The 17,780-nt window shown below is 31.2% G+C and overlaps 4 protein-coding genes across 4 annotated transcripts; 1 reads left to right on the top strand and 3 right to left on the bottom strand.

Annotated features, from left to right (window-relative positions):
- Window positions 1-40: 40 nt before the first annotated feature.
- On the bottom strand, window positions 41-517 carry MRPL28 (mitochondrial 54S ribosomal protein mL40 MRPL28; the record flags this gene model as incomplete). Its single annotated transcript, XM_064857274.1, has 1 exon — window positions 41-517. One exon carries the CDS (start codon window positions 515-517, stop codon window positions 41-43), a length of 477 nt encoding a protein of 158 aa, XP_064716407.1.
- A 514-nt stretch (window positions 518-1,031) lies between these two features.
- Window positions 1,032-2,030, bottom strand: TFB3 (TFIIH/NER complex subunit TFB3; the record flags this gene model as incomplete). The annotated part of the gene is made up of 1 exon (XM_064857273.1): window positions 1,032-2,030. The coding sequence occupies one exon, from the start codon at window positions 2,028-2,030 to the stop codon at window positions 1,032-1,034; it is 999 nt and encodes a 332-aa protein (XP_064716406.1).
- Window positions 2,031-3,071: 1,041 nt separating this feature from the next.
- HEH2 (Heh2p) lies at window positions 3,072-5,216 on the top strand (the record flags this gene model as incomplete). Its single annotated transcript, XM_064857272.1, has 1 exon — window positions 3,072-5,216. One exon carries the CDS (start codon window positions 3,072-3,074, stop codon window positions 5,214-5,216), a length of 2,145 nt encoding a protein of 714 aa, XP_064716405.1.
- A 2,514-nt stretch (window positions 5,217-7,730) lies between these two features.
- Window positions 7,731-17,528, bottom strand: TOM1 (E3 ubiquitin-protein ligase TOM1; the record flags this gene model as incomplete). The annotated part of the gene is made up of 1 exon (XM_064857271.1): window positions 7,731-17,528. The coding sequence occupies one exon, from the start codon at window positions 17,526-17,528 to the stop codon at window positions 7,731-7,733; it is 9,798 nt and encodes a 3,265-aa protein (XP_064716404.1).
- Window positions 17,529-17,780: the final 252 nt, after the last annotated feature.

Raw genomic sequence — 17,780 nt, 5'->3', positions numbered from 1 at the left:
AATAAATTCTTTTTTTTTTTTAATTAAAATGATGATATATTTATTCTTTCTTTGGTGTATAGTTATAGTGCCATATTTCTCTTGGTGGATAATCTGTTGGAATTCTTAATTCCATAGGGAAAATTTTCCCACTTTCATCAATATTACATTTGTCAAATAATTTTGGGTTGATCTGCCTAAGTTTATTCATGGCTTCTTCAATAGCAAAATATTGTTTTTTTAACTTTGACGTTCTTTGACCATTTAGTTTATCTTGGTAGATAGACCATGCTGTCTCGATGGTTTGGTGCTTGATTAAGTCTTCATTTGATAATTTTAACATTTTGGGTTGCTTTTTACGCGCACTCATCACACTCAATTGGGTCACTACACGTTGCATCTGTGGTGAAATATCTGATCCATTTTTATTAGCTTTAGTTCTCTTACCTCTTGTAATCAATGTTAAGAAAGATGAAAGACAAAAAGGGTTTAAAGACCCTCTGTTTCTTATATAGAGTGATCTTTGAATAGGTAGCATAATTTGATCTAGTTCTTATTCCTTTCTTGATATGATATTACCTGGTGGATATTATAAAAAAAAAAAAAAGGTTATTATTCTATTGGAATGGAAGAGGGTAGTCGGGGAGGATAAGTCTTTTATTCTCTGAGGAAAAGAGAAAAAAAGGTGAAGAGAGGATGAGAAGATGAAAAATGATTAGTATGAACTTTTTTACTATTAACAATCTATCACCATAGAATATAATTCTGCTTAAATGTTCATGTTTTTTTCGATTTGTACCTTCACTTGTATTCTTGTTTTCCCCTCTTCTTCTTCTTCTTTGCTTTGTTTTCATGGAAGAAAAGCTTTTGAGGTTCCAAAAGATGTATGTATAGTGTGGTGTACGGATTTAAACCATAGCAGCATGTGCTTAGATGTAAATATACATTTAAACACATACTAATATATAATACACCTATACGTATATATTTGTTGTATGGGAATATCTATAGGTATATAGGATGTGCATACCACTTTGGTTAGTAATCCCTTACTATGCCAGTTCCTCTGATATTATACATCCTAATCCTCTAAATGCTTCATTCAATAATCTATCATATGTATAATCCACCCGGAACCCAGAAGCTGTATATTCTTTTCTTTTCTCTAAATCCTGGATGAATGGGTCCTCATATTGGTCTCTTGTTACAACATATCTTTGGTTCAAGTCTCTATCACCATTGAATGGGGTAAATGGTTCCAATTGTCTTCTTTGCATCATCATCATCATCATTGTTTTATTATTCTGTGGATTCATATTTGCTCCGAAATATGGATTATTTTGTAAAACTCTATTCAGTTCTTCTAACTTCCTTCTTGCAGATGATTTCTTCAACTTAACTGTATTTTTGACACTATCTATAACTTCATTGGTATCTACAGAGAGATTCGATGTGGTTAATCTATTAACGATTTCTCTCTTGGCCCACCTTTTATTTGCACGTTCCTCTTCCTCAATTTGTCTCTCCAACAGTCTTTTCTTTAGTTTCATCTCTTTTTCAAATTGTTGTCTTTGTTTAAACGATTCCGTGTCTTGTTTGAATCTTTCCAGATTAGCTTGAATCAACTGTTTATTTAGTTCCTCATAGGTGCGTAGTTTCTCCTCCATTTTATCTACATCGATGCCATGGTCTAGATTGTATACTATATCTTCTCTATCTTCTAGATATTTATTGTATTCGTCCAAGTTGCCGTTGAAATCTTGCAAAGTCTTGTTGAAAACATTGAATACACGTTTCCTTATGTCCACTTCTTTCTCCACGCTGACATCATCGAAGATCTGTGTTTTGAACTTATTCTTTCTTAAGATTTTATCGCAGCCTTTGTATGGACATTGAGCAGGACCCAGACTGAAAATACGGTCCACACAGGATTCACAGATCTTATGATAGCATTCTGGGTTGACTAAAAATTTCAAATCAGGAGACAAGTAACGATCTGTCTTGCAGATTGGACACATGTCTTTGTTTTCTTCTTCTTCATATTCATTCATTTTGATTACTTATTAAGAGGAGGGAGGATGAGAAAAGTTAGTGGTAAGTGTAGTATTAACAATAACTAAATGATATTATATATATATATATATATATATCTGTCTGTCTGTCCGTCTGTGTGATATGTAATCTTGTAGTGATCTCTTTGTATAACTCAGTTTTATTCGTAAGTGTTTCCTTTCAATCTTATAAATTCTTCTTTTATTGTTTATAAACTTTATTAGAGTCAACTTGTGTTTGGATGTATGTGTGTTTTTAGATGTGATAGCGCCATGAACTACTTCTATTTATATAGATGTTGAAAGAAGCAAAAATATTTGACGCTTATATAGATAGATAGAGATAAATAGAGATGGATAGATATGTGTGTGTGTGTGTTTTGGGGAGGGATGTGGTTGTTGTTATTTACAAGAAATAAGAATTACATGTTGCTATTGTCACTTAAAACACAACGACTGTTGAAACCATTGTAGCCGGAGACGGACGACAAGGAAGTGATCGAATGCATAAATCGATTAGTACAGTAAAGCATGATATAAGTATAGCGTGTATATATCTATAATATCTATAATATCTATAATATCCATATATATATGTATATGTGTAAATTTTTATGTACTCACAAGAATTTGTGCACGTGTTTTGAGGAAGAAAAGAGGGGGGAGGAGAGAAGCGACAGTCACGTGGAATAGTTTTTTTCATGCATCCAGACACCACACACATCCAAGTAGACAAAAATAACGACGTCAAATAGCGAAAAAAAGAAAGAAAAAATAAAAAAATTTTTGTTCGAGAGCGACGGAGGGGAAAAAAACGAAAGATAATAATAACAAATAATAAAAGAATAACTGCTCAACCAAAACAGGATAACTAGCAATAATTTTACGTTACGCTATATGAACACAAAAATCTGTTTTAGTTATCTTTTGTGACGGTACTGTTGGAGTTGTTGTCGCTGTTTAGCTCTACGAAAACATCAAAACAGAAGGGGGGAAAGAAGAAACAAACAGACAAACAAACAAATAAACAAACAAAAAGAAATGGATCCCTCTTTCTTGGAACCAGGTTTTGATCCAAAGAATCTCACTGTGGCACAATTAAGAGGAATCTTGATTGATAACAACGTTCATTTACCCTCAAAAGTTAAGAAATCTAGGTTGATTGGGCTGTTTAATAGTGAAATAGTGCCTAAATTGGATGAGTTGAGAGATAAATATAAAGATGTCAAGCCAAGTTCAAAGGGGATTAAAAAAGTTACAAAAGCTAAAAAAACAAAGAAGCATTTTTTGGAAGAACAAAATTTAAAGGATTCAACTTCAACTGAATCCTCAGATAATAATAATGATAATAATAAAAATAAAAGAAAGAGAGAACATCTAGAAGATGAGAAAGATGACAATCATATAATTGAAGCTGATATTAAACACACTGTTTTAACTGATAAAGATAAGATTAAAGATAACAACGAAGCGAAAACAAACAGTGGAAAGCGAAAGAAAAAAAAATTGAAAACTGAACAAAATGAATCAACTCAAATCCAATCGTCTATAATTCCTGAGACAATTGTTGAAGCTATACAACAAAATGATGATGATAATTTTCCTTTTATTGAGTCCAGTAATGAAATGGATAAAAACATATCAGAAATAAAAACTGTAGAAAAACAAACAACGTCTCCAAATTTATCGAAACTAAAAGTTTCTCCAGAATTTGCAATTCTATTGAGAAATGCAACAGAGGATAAAAATTTAATAAATGAGGTAAAAATTGAATCCACTCCCAATTCGTCTACTCCACTTTATCAAGATGATACTACATACAATAGCCTTAAGAATAATGAAAAAACACCCATTCCTGAAAAGATTAATCAGATTTATGAAGTGGTGGATGTCCAAAATAAAGATTCTACAAAAGCATCTTCTAGGGAAGATATTGACATTATAACCGATAGTGAGGATGCTAGTATTACAATTGACACAGATACAAAAATTGAAAAACGGGACCAAAAAAATGAAAGGGAACTATCCATTTCCACTTCGGAATCAGTAAATGAGAATGGCGGGCAGAAATATACATTACTTGATAAGAATAATACAAAATGTACTTCTCCTAGAAAATTGGATTTTCAAAAAATAAAACATTCTTTGTTCAACATAATTATGTTTATCTTTATCACATCAGCAGTACTGTTCATCCTTTGGTATCGAGAACAAAGAATCAGAATTGGATATTGTGGCGCAGAATTGCCACCTCAACCAATAGTTCCTGCTGCTTTGCAAAAGTATATCGCAGCTAGATTCAATATTGACTTAAATGTCATTGATGACTGGTTATATACTTTTAATCCAAAGTGTCTACCATGTCCCGATGAAGCCATTTGTTTTCCAAAGTTGAAGCTCACTTGTAAATCACAATATAGAAAAATTGTACCTTTACTTTCATTATATAATTTAGTTCCATTGAGTCCATATTGTATTCCAGATGTTAGAAAGATTCAATTTCTTGATAGTATGTTTAATAAATTTGTAAATTTATTAAGGAGAAGAAATGCATCATTCAATTGTGGTAAAGGGATTAATCAAAAAAGAAATAGTATTCCATATAGTCATTTACATGATATTTTTGGTCAAAATGTTGATCAAGCGTGGACACAAGATGAAGTTGAGGAATTATGGAATTCACTTTCAAAAAAATTAGACGGGATTCCAGAGATAGAATTTTTTAACATTGAAAGTAACGATAGTGAAACTATCGACGTTTATATCAGGTCTATCTCACAAGAATATTCTAGTCTGTGGTGTAAATACGGTAATCAAATAACAGAATTTTTAAAGACCTATAAATTGATACTAGTAGGATTCATATTAATCTTGTCCGTGGTTATTTTAATAAACAGTGAGAGGAGAAAACGTATGGCATATAAAAAAAAAATTGAACAATATGTAAATGTTACTATAGAAAAGTTGAGAACTCAAACTGGAAATCATAAAGATGGTGATTTTTTACATATGTTGCAAATAAGAGATATTGTTTTGGTGGATGTAGTTGATTTAAATGAAAGAAAGAAGATTTGGAAAGATATGGTTAAAGTTTTAAGGGATAATGAAGAGATTGTAACTGTTTTTGCTGAAATTAATGGTGAAATATTGGAATGTTGGTCGTATAAGGAGAAAGAAGAAAACTGAAATGTTGTTTAATATAGAGACTATGATTATTTCAGAAGATTTTCACAAATATTTGTAACCATGTATCAGTTAACTATGTATATTGTGTTTATGTGTATATGATAGAGAGATTATCCTATATTCTATGACTAGTTTTCATCTTTTTTATTGTGAATATGTAGCAAGATTAGTAATTTTTTGATTACCTTTGCCGTAAGAAATTTGTTAGGAATGTCGAATGACTGCCTATGAATAGTTTAGATAATAATTGGAGATAAACTAATATGTATTATAGAATTATAATAATTGCAAATTTGATAAAAGAAAAATGTTTAAAAAGAAATAGGGAAGAATAAATTGTTTGTATAAAAGTTAAAGTTCTTTTTCAGAATAAGGAAAGGACGATAAAGAAAGAAATTTTGGGAGTTGTCTATGAATATTCTATGTAAATACATTTTTTATTCATATATATCCATTTTTATATTCCATATACAAGAGAATAAAGAATTTTAATTAAATTAAACTTGCTAATGACTTTATTACTTAACCATGATAACTAGTCTCAGTGGCACCGTACATGCATCTTCTTATGAGTTATGTAAGAAAATTATATGTATATCCTACCATAAGGATAGCCGTCCAATCAACTTGTAATTTTCTGCTTTAATAGTAAAATTCTGAAAGAAAGATACTCTGTGTCGGTATGAAAACATATTTATTATTTTATAATAAGAGGTCATGACATATTTTAATGGCCCAATAATATAGATTAAGACGAGGAAATTCAAGGGTGTTAACAGAATCTTTATGAAAATTTTAATGAGAATATATCTTTTTGAAGGTACTCTTACATAGTACAAATATCACGTAAATATATGTTTCAAACTATTTAATGACTACTGGGAAATATTAAATAGAAAAGTTAAAAAGAAACAGTTCAATATTAAGTTAAAAATTAAATCATCTCATATATTTACTTATTGTTAGGTTTTAAATAGGTGCTATCAATCTGTGATAAAAAAATAGCTACATCACTAATAAAATGATTTTAACAGTGCAAAACTTGTTTTTAATTAGCATATCAGTTCTTATATATTATCATCATTAAAATTAATTTTACAAATTTCATCAGCAATAAAAGTACATGATTTGGAACAAGCTCCACAAATAAATTATTTCTATTCTGGGTAATATTAGATATACCATGTAATATACTTACTGAGGTTCTTCATTGATTGCAATTAGTCTAGATCAGTAATAACTGTGTTCAATAATGGTGAATAAATATTCTTTATATATTTTCCCTCCACTCGGTTTGTTAAAACGAAAGATAAAAAAAACAAGGCATAATTATATATATTATTGAATGTTGATTATCTTGAATTTATTTTCTATGCTTTCCTCTACCACATTTATAAATAAGAAATTTTTTCTTCAACCAGTGAAATATCCATCTTTATAGAAAGCTTAAAATAAGAATCATAAATTATGATAAAAAATTAGCTGTTCCAAAAAATGATACATCTTACTATAAGTAGTCCTAACTGGAAATCCTGAAATACGTTGTCTGGGGGTAGCGTCTAATGTCGAGGCGAAGGACTTGGAACAACTGAAACTCTGGGCCCAAGATTGTGAGTGTTTTTGAACAAACATATGATCATCGGATGGACATTGGTGGTAAATTACTAAGAAGCTTACTTGAGAGACCTTTGATTATTGAGGGATAGTGCCAGAAGTAATTATCAGCATTAATATTCGTATTCTATTTAATACTTTTAATCGAAGGAAGAATAGCCCGAATAACCAAGACTAATCTATTTAATAGTTAGAATCCACCAAGTATATAATTTGTAAGTGTTTATATATATAATTAATATCTATATTTTAGTATATTACTTGAGGTAACCTTTACATTTCGTTTATGCTTTGATTTTTTTTTTCCTTTTTTGTTTTTTTTACAAATTATTCTTTACTTAAAATGAACAAATTGATACCAAAATATAAACAAAAAAGAACATATTTAAATATAATGCTGTAAAAGTTGTTGTATGTAAATGAATGAATCATATCAATTAGCTTAAGTATAAGCATCCTTACATAAGCTCTATATATCACTAATTAATAACCCTGATGTAATATTGTTACTTCTTGTTATTGTTCTTCTTAGTCTTGTATGATATTAAGAGTTACTTCTTAATATCATTACTGAGATGTATTTAAATAAGATGATTACCCCTGGCATATCTCTCAATAGTCAAAGGCCTCTTGACAAGATCTGATATAATTATCACTCCCTGGAAATCCTCCTATCAGATTCAATATCTTATACAAGCCACTGCGCACATGGCTGTACCAATCTTTAACCCAGACACTCAGGTGTTACCCTCGGAATTGCGTATTTACTGGATTTCCAGTTAGGTTCCTTACAAATACTTTATTCTTATAAAAAAAAATTGAAAAAATAATTAATCTCTATTCTGCATATTAATATTACAAAATAAAACTATAAATTCAACATAAATATTCAGTAGTAATCTACGCTAACCCAAATCCTTCAGATCCTTCATTAATTGCATGTAACAAAGCACTACGAAGAGCTTCATATGAACTATAAGCCGGAAGATTTAGTTGGTTGAAGCATGTATGAGATGATGGTAACCTTTCTACAGATCCATAATCTCTATGAATTGAAAATTTACAAGTACCGTTAACACCACTTAATTCTTTAAATCCATTTAATGGAACTTTACTAGTGCCAGTAACAAACTGTAATAATTTGGCACGCTCTTCAACGTCAAATGACCTCACAGCCCTCCAGAAGTAATTAACTTGTTTGCAAGATGCAGTATAATTTACATACGTGGTATTATTCTTCCAATCATCCACATCAATATCAGGTAAACCACTAATTAACAACTCCGTTTCCTGCTCATCAAATATACCAATCAAATCCTTAGGTATCAAAGCATAAAAACCAACTAAGAAATTATCCATTTGTTCCTTTACTGATGTGTTTAATTTATACTCAACAATTTTTTTAACATATTCTTGTTTATTGGCTTCAGTAACAGCAATGTTTCTACCATTCTCAATTAAATCAACAATCTTACGCTCACCGTAGTCGTCTGTTTCAACTGAAAATGTCTCCTCAATAATATCAGTGATATCATTTTCTAGGATCCATACCAAAGATTTATAATAATCGGGATCAAGTGATTCCATATCCTTTAATGAAACTGGTTTACCTAAAATATTCTTGTAAACTTCTCTGCTGAAATGACAATCTAAGAAACATTGATCGCGGATAGCCTTGGCAATAATCATACCTGAAAATTTAAAGAATGATAAATGCTCAGGATTAATACCAGATGTTCTATTTAAATGAAATGTAGTTTTATCAGACGCAACAGGTAAAAATAATGCATAATCGGGATTAAACATTTGCCTTGACAATACTTGATACCATTCACGAGTTAAACCACCCGCATCAACACCACTTTCACCTTTGAAAGTTATTTCTAATTTAGAATTTTTAATTTCTTCATTGGTCTTAAAAAATAACGCCCTATAAGAATCTAAAAATACTTGATCTCTTCTTACTGTAATAGGAAGTTTTGGGCGTTCATGTGTATCCGAACGTATCTTAGCAATAAAATAATATCTTTTATTATCAAAATCTAATACCTTTGAGTTATTTATCAATAATGAGAATGGCCCACTCATTAATTTCGGATTAGAACGAATCATTTGATTTAATAACTTCTTATGTTGATCAGTGAATGGAACAAATAGATTCTCTACATCCACATTTTCCAAATCTTCTAATTTCTCTTCTCTATAAGAGACCAATTTACTCCCACTATTAGCCATACTACAGTGTTTTGAAATGACCATTAGAGATTCTATAACTGGAAGCAACAAAGTTGCTGATGTACTTAAATTTTTCTTCTTTTCAAATGCTGACAAACAACCACTTAATGATAGCCACAATTTACCTAGATCCATCTTGCTATACAAACTAATCAGTTCTACAGCATTGCTGTTCTCCTCCACCTTTTTGTGCGTATATAAATAGTCTACAGCTGTCAAAACTTTCAATAGTTTTGCTTGCTCAGAACTAGGGAGGGTTAACTTTTGTACTAAATCAACACTTAATTCATTTCCAAAGTTTGCATTTTCAACCTCTTTTGTTAATTCTTTAATGTCATCTATTAATATCACTGCTGTATCCTTGACGATTTTAGAAAGTTCATCAGTAAATATCCTGAATGATCCTTCTACAGCACATAAATTATGAAGTATATTTAAAGTCTGTTGGAATACTTTTGTGCTACAACTGTCAAGTCTAATAATAGATACAATCTTTGATAGTTCTTCAGCATCAAAACTTGGTATATTGAATTTTCTCTTGGAAACGTTACTATTTTTATTTTTTAACATAGCAGGTAACGGTTTAGTACATGTCTGAAGGATATTGGTCAATAAATCCATCAATACTGTCTCATCAGTTATCAACTTTCTATCGAGCAATGAAAATAAATATTTTATTGGTAACTTATCTTTCATCTTGGAATCATCTTTTTTGTTCTTACTGACCAATAAGTTTTCATGTTCTGTTATAAAAAAGAACTTAATTTTGGAGTCTGAATCAATTAAATATTGAAGTATTTCTATTGCCTGATTTGCAACAGTTAGTGGTGTTGTATCAGGAGGAAGTTGCTTGATTGCTGAGTTTGAAACTCTTGTATTACCCTGAGATCTAGCAACTATCATACCATATATCTTTTCTAGAGAATTTTGATCAACGGCTCCTTCCTGTAAAATCATTAATAAAATGTTAACAATGTCATTCCTATTCTGCTTGCTAGAACATAACTTCAAAAAAAGTTCATGATAAATCTCTCTTTGAATATATGGTTGAACAATAAACACAGACTTCATCAATGCAGCTGTACCTTGACGATCTATTAATGGTTCAAAATATATCTTTTCTTGCTTCTTTTTCTCTTCTTTACCTTGCTCTTCGTGTACTTCCATGGTATCATGAATTGATGATGTTTCATGAATAGCGTTATTATCCTCTTCATCTTGCAACATATCAAAATCTTCATTTTCTTCAATGTTCGACTCATTGGCTCTTCCAATAACATTTGATAATCTTTGTTCAGCAGCCTCTTGTTCAAGTATTTCATTTCTAATATCTTCTGGCAAAGAATTAAGAAACTCTGAATCAACTTCTCTAGAAGAAGTAATCCCATGTACTGCATCAGCTCTACGCTCACGAATATGTTGAACAAATACTTCTGTTCTCATATCCTCAGGTAATGCATTTAAAAATTCCGGATCAATATCTGTTCCAGCAATATTAACTTCTGTACCTTCAATATCAACATAGATAGGCGCCGACTCCTGCAATTGGGGACTACCTTGTTGTCCAACACTTACAGAACCTAGGGTAGAGCTTACTGGTGAATTATTATCAGTTGATATCTGATGACTGTCTACAATACTAACTTCTGGAGACAACTTTTGCCTTTTGGTACGTGCCTCCTTTAACTTTTCAATCCTTTCCTGTCTCTTCCTTTGACTAGACTGATATATTTCCAAACTTGGTTTGAATAGACGATTGAGAATCGAAGGTATTAAATAATTAGCATAATTTTTAGAATCATAAAACATATCGAAAATATCTTTCCATCTTGCTAATGTAGATTTCATCACAATTCCATCCAATATCCGTTCATCAAGTACTTCTCCTGAAAATAAAACATCAGCAAAATGAGGACGACCTGTTCTTGGACGGACACCAGTTCCAACTGTGGTTAACTGTGCTGTAATATCATTTTCTACCTGCTCAAGACCACTAGGCCCTAGTGGGTTGATTAGATTACTTTGATTCCTTCTATTACCATTCAACAAGGACATAGATGGTGGGACCATAGAGGAATTTGGATGACGACGGTATACACGTTGATGATTATGTCCTCTATTACTACCTTCATGAACTCTAAATAGTAACTGATCATCTGGATTAAAAACATGTTGAATACCGTGGAAAACACCCTGCTCTTCTTCATCTGAAATTTCTTCCTCAAGCTCAACCCCATTTCCTAAAGACCATACAGCTCTTCCGTTACCTAATCTAACTTGTGATATATCTTCGTAGTTATCATTGTTTGTATCACTATCCTCTTCCGAGGTTGTCAAATCAGTAAGACCTGACTCCCAGTCTGATTCTCCCTCATAGTAATCACTGATACCTATATCTATATCCGAATCATAATTCTGAACTTCATCATCGAATTGCCCACTGTCATTGTCTGAATAACCCTCTTCAACTTCTGAACTTGAAAAATCATCTTCAGATTCCACATTTTCCATTTCCTCATCACTTAATTCATCAGGTTCAACTTCAAAAACAATCTCTTCAACACTACTACCACTACTTAAAGAATCAGCAGTTTCTCCCTCATTTTCATCAACTTCATCTTCACTAAACACGACTTCATAGCCTTCATCATCGTCATTAACAAATGCAATACCCTCATCATCTCCAATTAATGAATCCTCGTCCTCCTCATCCTCTACATCTTCAACATCATACATTCCTAAAGCAGAATTCCTGAACATGTTTGGCACTTCCTCTCTTTCAGATTCTTCTTCCATATCGACATCTTCTTCATGAGTTTCAACTTTAAAATAATTGGCAAAATCTGATCTGGTAGAATTAATTGCATTCAAAGTTTCAACTGCATCATTATATAACTTTTTGCAAAAAGGATAGTTAAGATCCAATTTGGACATACATTCTGTTATAGCTGCTGGGATATTAAGATCTATCATTAAACGACAAATTTGATAACGGTCTGCCTCAATTTTATTCGAGTCAATCATTACTCTTAGATATGGCGCCTGCACATACACCATTGAACTAATTATGCTAAACCAAGCATCCAGTTTGTCGACGTTTTGTTCCAGAAGTTTTGAAGTGCTACTAGCAGATTTTAAAACTTTCACCAATGCCTCAATAACAAACTTACGAATAAAGGTAAGATCACTATCTGCTTTTTTTGGATCGACAGTTTCACTACTTGCATCATTTACACTAGTAAGAAAACCAACTAAAACAGATTTTGCCAACATACTAATAACTTCTTTCCTCTTAGATTCTTCTTTATTTTGATCTTGTGAAGAAGATTTGTCTAACAACTGATATAGAAAGAAATTTAAAGCAGTAGACCTATGTCGAGGTCTTTCTGTATACATATTCTTTCTACTATAAGTTAAAAATTCATATTTACATTGCTTATAGCTGCTAATTAGTTCAGCTAACATCTTCAGTAAAAAAATCATATATGCACAAACATGATTTTTTGTTAGATTGTGCCTTATGTCTTTGTCCATATCATTTGATTTAGCAGTATCAGTTGGGGGGTCTGAAATCCAATCCTTTTTAGCAGCTGCCATTAGCTGACTCAATAATAAGTGAATGATTCCTGTTGGCGTGGAAGGTTGCCAATCTCCGGAAGGTTCTTCAGTTATCGGCTTTTTCAACTCTTGGTGACGTCTCATTGTAAAATTTAATAGAACATCATCTGACCCAAAATCATCAAAACGTGCTGTTTCTGATAGTATATTAGTAAAAAGAGTAGGATTTCTCATAACAACATGCGGTTTCTCTTCTAATAAGCTGGCCAAATCGCGCTCTTTTTCTTTTTGGCTGCCTAATGTCCTAGATGTAAAGCTTTTATCAATCTCAGATGTTATAATGTTAGAAACATACTCATCTGTTTCAAAACAACGTCTAACTAATAAAAGAAAAGATGATTCTAGGAAGTTAATTTTATCGTACTTTTGGAATGTACCGACAGCTTTTAGTAGTCTCGAAACAATACCAGAATTAATAATATCTACGGCATAAGAGCGCTCTCTTGCGTATATTAAAAGTACTCTTGAAACTGCTAAAGCTGAATAAAAGTTTGAAATCTCTGCAATTTTAATCAAACTTTTAAATATAGTTAACTTTAAATTTTCTTTAATTCTATATGCAGGGAGCATAGGAACCAACTTATAGCGCAATGATATACCTTCTGCGGGGGTTTCATAAGTAGGTAATTCAGATTTAGACAAAATTATTTCATAACAATACAAAAACTTGGAAAACCATATCTTATTCACATACTTGGGTTTTAATAATTGTTCTAAGTGTACAACAAAGTCATCCATCAAATTAATTGACTGCTGATATACAAATCCCTCATTCAAAAAGATACCAAACAAATGAACAAATGATGAAATTTTAGATTCATCCTCAATACCTGCAACTTGAATTTGACTCAACATGGAATGTGTAAAATCTACAATAGGCAAAGAAAGACACGTAAATATTTGAATGAGAGTTTTAGCAATAGCATTAACTAGCTTTGGATATAATGGTAATATATCAAAAATTTTCGTTTTCAAATTCTCATTATATACCTCTTTTCTCAATTCTTCAAGATCCTTACCAATTATGCCTTCATCATTTAATAGTTTGGGGTTCATTGAATTTTCCAACTCTAGAAGTGATTTGAAATGTTCTTTTTGTTCGGGGGATATAATAGATAACTCTGACTCACTTGATGGTAACATGTTCTTGTGATTTTCTAAATAATTTCTAGCAACATTTTCATCCACACCAACTTTTACCAAGAGAGAAACTTTTCTTTCTGAAGGAATTATAAGATCCCATTCTATCATATATAATTTATCTGAATCTGTTTCATGATTCATGGTATAGGAATTTTTCCAAAGAGTTAAAATTTGCTTAAAAACACCATAAGGAATTGGCCTTTTCACTGAATGAAAGATATTGAATATTTGTCCTAACATCGATAATAATTTCAAAGTCCGTATTTTCAATCGTTTCATTAAACTTTTAGTAACATTATAATCATCAATATTCACATAATAATTAGATATGGTCCGAATGCTTTCCATACTTTCTTGTTGGATACATTTGTTAAAGAATGTTAAAATATTTGTTATTACACTAACTATTAAAACTTCCTCTCTTTCCTCTAAATAATCGATTTTTTCTACCACTTCCATATCGGTAAATTCTGTCAACATATTGAAAAATTTTAAAAGTATATTTGTGTAGAGCTGATAACCTCCCTTTTGATAAAACAAGTAAACCGGCATTGTTTGAATTATTTCTGTAGTAGCAATTGTAGTCTTTGGAAAAGTCATGACATATGTATTGAAATGCAGTAATACCAATATATATGATGTATTCCCTAAGTTGGCCGCTACATCCACCATTGCACACAGTTGTTGAATAATACTCTCAAAAATTTTCAATTCAGTTACCTTATCCTGAGATATCAAATCCATAGATGTAGCATGACTTAGTCTCAAGAAACATCTTAATAACATTGCAATACAGGATTGTATCCTAATCAATATATTTCTGATTTGAAATGTATTTTTAAATTTAGCAGACGTAAAATTGTCTTTTAATTCATTTCTCACCGGCTTTGTCCGATGAATATGAATGGGTGGTGTATGACCAAATACATCGGGTGTTGTGTGTGTCACAACTTCATCAGGTAAATGAGAGCGAATGTACATCTCTTCCAATGCTGCCTTCTGAAATAACATGCTCAAGTTAGTTAAAAGATCTAAGTTACTTTCTTTTTGGAAAAAATCAACAATCTCTTGAACTCTTGTATTAGATAAAGTCATCAGGGTAACATAAACATTTGTGATAATATGCAAAATAGAAGATATGCTGTTAAGATTATCAACAACGCGACCTGCATGTGTTATTTTTTGATCATCCTTCTCAATACCTAAAAAGTAACTTGTTTCATTTGGAGAAGTTAAGAATCCCTTAATGTCACCTAAACGATTATGGAGATGCTCCAAAAATACCACAAAATTGTAACCAGAACGATGTTCATCAAGAATTTGAAGAACATCTGTAATATTCAACATAGCTTGTGAAGATGTGTAATCAAATGGTGCACTGGTTGGTATTATAACATTATATAAATCTTCTAGATTCAAAACCTCGGGCAACTTATCTAAAGTTGAATTATCTAAAGTCATTCCGTATAGTAGATTTGAAAAACAGTCTATTATTACACTAGAATCTTGTTCATCCCAAAAGTTCAGTTGAGTTCCATTTTCTTCGTTATTCAATACAGGTTCTTCTCTTGAGTGGTAAAAACAGGTTCCACCTGACTTAGACTTATGAAGAAATACAACATTGAAATTTAAATGAGATGGAATCTCTTTGACTGTTTCACAAAAGGACTTGATAATATCAGGTTTTAAATCAGGATAATGCCTAGCTAGTTCATCTAAAGCTGTGCCTAAATCTGTGGCTTCCTCTTTCCAAGATAATTCTCTAGCATACTTTGGGTCTAAGATAGCCTTAAATAGAAAATCAATAAGATTTTTTTCTTTAACCTCTTGTAAACCCTCATAATTTAAACACAAAGCAGATATGACATCAGGTAATAAATATAGTAATTCAGAATGAGGGATAATGAATTTTGAAAAATTCTCTATTATATATGGAATTATACCAGCTTCAACTAGCACGGTATATATAGTTGGTTCACTATTAATAACTCTTTGAATCACATCAAGAGTAAAAGATACTAAGGTAGAACCAAAAATTTCCATATTTTTTAATATGTTCAATAATGAACCCAAGATAGGAGAATCTATTAAATTTCTAATTCTATCACCAGAATCTATCTTAAGTAATTTTAATACCAATTTTAATAAACTCTTGATAAAGGCTTGTTGTCTGTACGGAATAAGAAAATCAATTGTGGAAAGTTGCAAAGTATTTTCAGTCTTTGCATCTGTTAGTCCAATATTAACTTGTTCAGTAACAAAATCAATTATCAAAGTAAAACCATTATAGTTAATCAGTTCTGCTGTAGAATCCACATCATTAATAAAAACTTCTAACAAATGTGTAGCAGATGCCTTTGTTCTTCTATATAAGTTATTCTTTGCTGAAATGATTTCTAATAACGAAGGTATTAAACCCGCTGCCAACAAAGAATCATGCAATGTTTTTACTTCTGCCAAATTTGAAATCAAATAAAAAAATCTTACATTGTATTCCTCATTAAAATCTTCACTTTTATTTGTCTCATTTCTAATTAATTTACCAATTTGACGTAAAATTTGAAATAAAACCCCATGTGATAAGTTCCCACCTAAATTTCTCATAATATCAGAACACCAGATATGTTTCAAAGAAATACATTCTAATGCAAACAGTGCATCTATCCTTAATCTACCTGGGATCCGACTTTCTGCTAACGAGATAAAATCCGTAAGACAATTGAATGTGTATGGATCAACTTCAAATAACTTAGAGCTAACATGAGGTGGAATGAAAATTGTGTTTATAAATGCTACTGCTATGAATTTCGTTTGAACTATAATATTCCTTAGTTGAATATTTTCAGGGGTATCCTCACTAAACGCTTTAGCTATTGTAACTTTTAGAGAATAGTTGTACCATGTTTCTGGTGGAAGAACCTCCATACCTTTCTCAAACAACTGCTTCAGAGAAAACTTTTTCAAATCATCATTGTTAAAAATAATCTTTCTCATTGAAGATCCGTTATTTTGTGAATTTATTTTATGAGTATTATTATTTTCTTTACCGGGTGAGCTGTTATAATAAGTAAACTTGAATCTTGACCACTTGGAAGGGTATTTTTTACTGTTAAAAAACAAATCTACCAATGTGAATTGTTCACTGTCATCATTACTCACCGAAGATGGTAAAGCCAAAGCCAAATGTAGAGCCTTCTTTCTCATTTCAGGCAATGTTGACTTACATAATGTTTCTAATCTTTCACGAGCAATGACGTATCTTTCACCAATAATGGCAAGTACTTTAATAGCACCATATTTTACTCTAAAATTGGGGCAATTCAATAAATCATTCATGACATCAATTGAAGAATAAATATATCTATTTTCTGTATGATATAAAAGCCTGCAAGTGAAGTCAGTTAATATTACCACTGTATTTTCATCTTGTAAATCCATTGGGACCAATGTAATAGCCTTTATTTTAGGATCAACTCCAGAATAACTGTATTTTTCGACAAGTTCAGACAGAATGGAATCAATCTTATTCAAGACAGGGATCCATATAAACAAATCCTCCCTCGGTCTATCCCATTCCTGGATCTTTTCAACCATAAACAAAAAAGTTTCCAAATCCGAACTCACTAACTCATCAATTATAGGCTTAAAAGATAATGCATTTTGTTCCTTCTGTAGTTTTTCAAAACGTGAGAGTTTAATCATTACGATATTAATAAAACACAAATGTTTTCACACTTAACTAAAAACAACTACTTATGGACACAAAGAAATTCCTTTAAATAAACGGTATGAAGTTATTCAATTTGTAGTGCAAACTTCAATATAAGTAAAAAAAACAAAAAGAATCAATGTAAAACCTCTTTTTAGGTAAATAAAGAAAATATTTATATCTATTATCTATTATCCTTTAAATTAAGGTCAATAGTTACTCTTTTAAACCACCAACTGATTAAA

Source organism: Arxiozyma heterogenica (assembly GCF_036370985.1).
Source record: "Arxiozyma heterogenica strain weizmannii chromosome Unknown scaffold_11, whole genome shotgun sequence".
NCBI classification, from domain to species: Eukaryota; Fungi; Ascomycota; class Saccharomycetes; order Saccharomycetales; family Saccharomycetaceae; genus Arxiozyma; species Arxiozyma heterogenica.
This window is presented reverse-complemented; position numbering and strand designations above follow the sequence as displayed.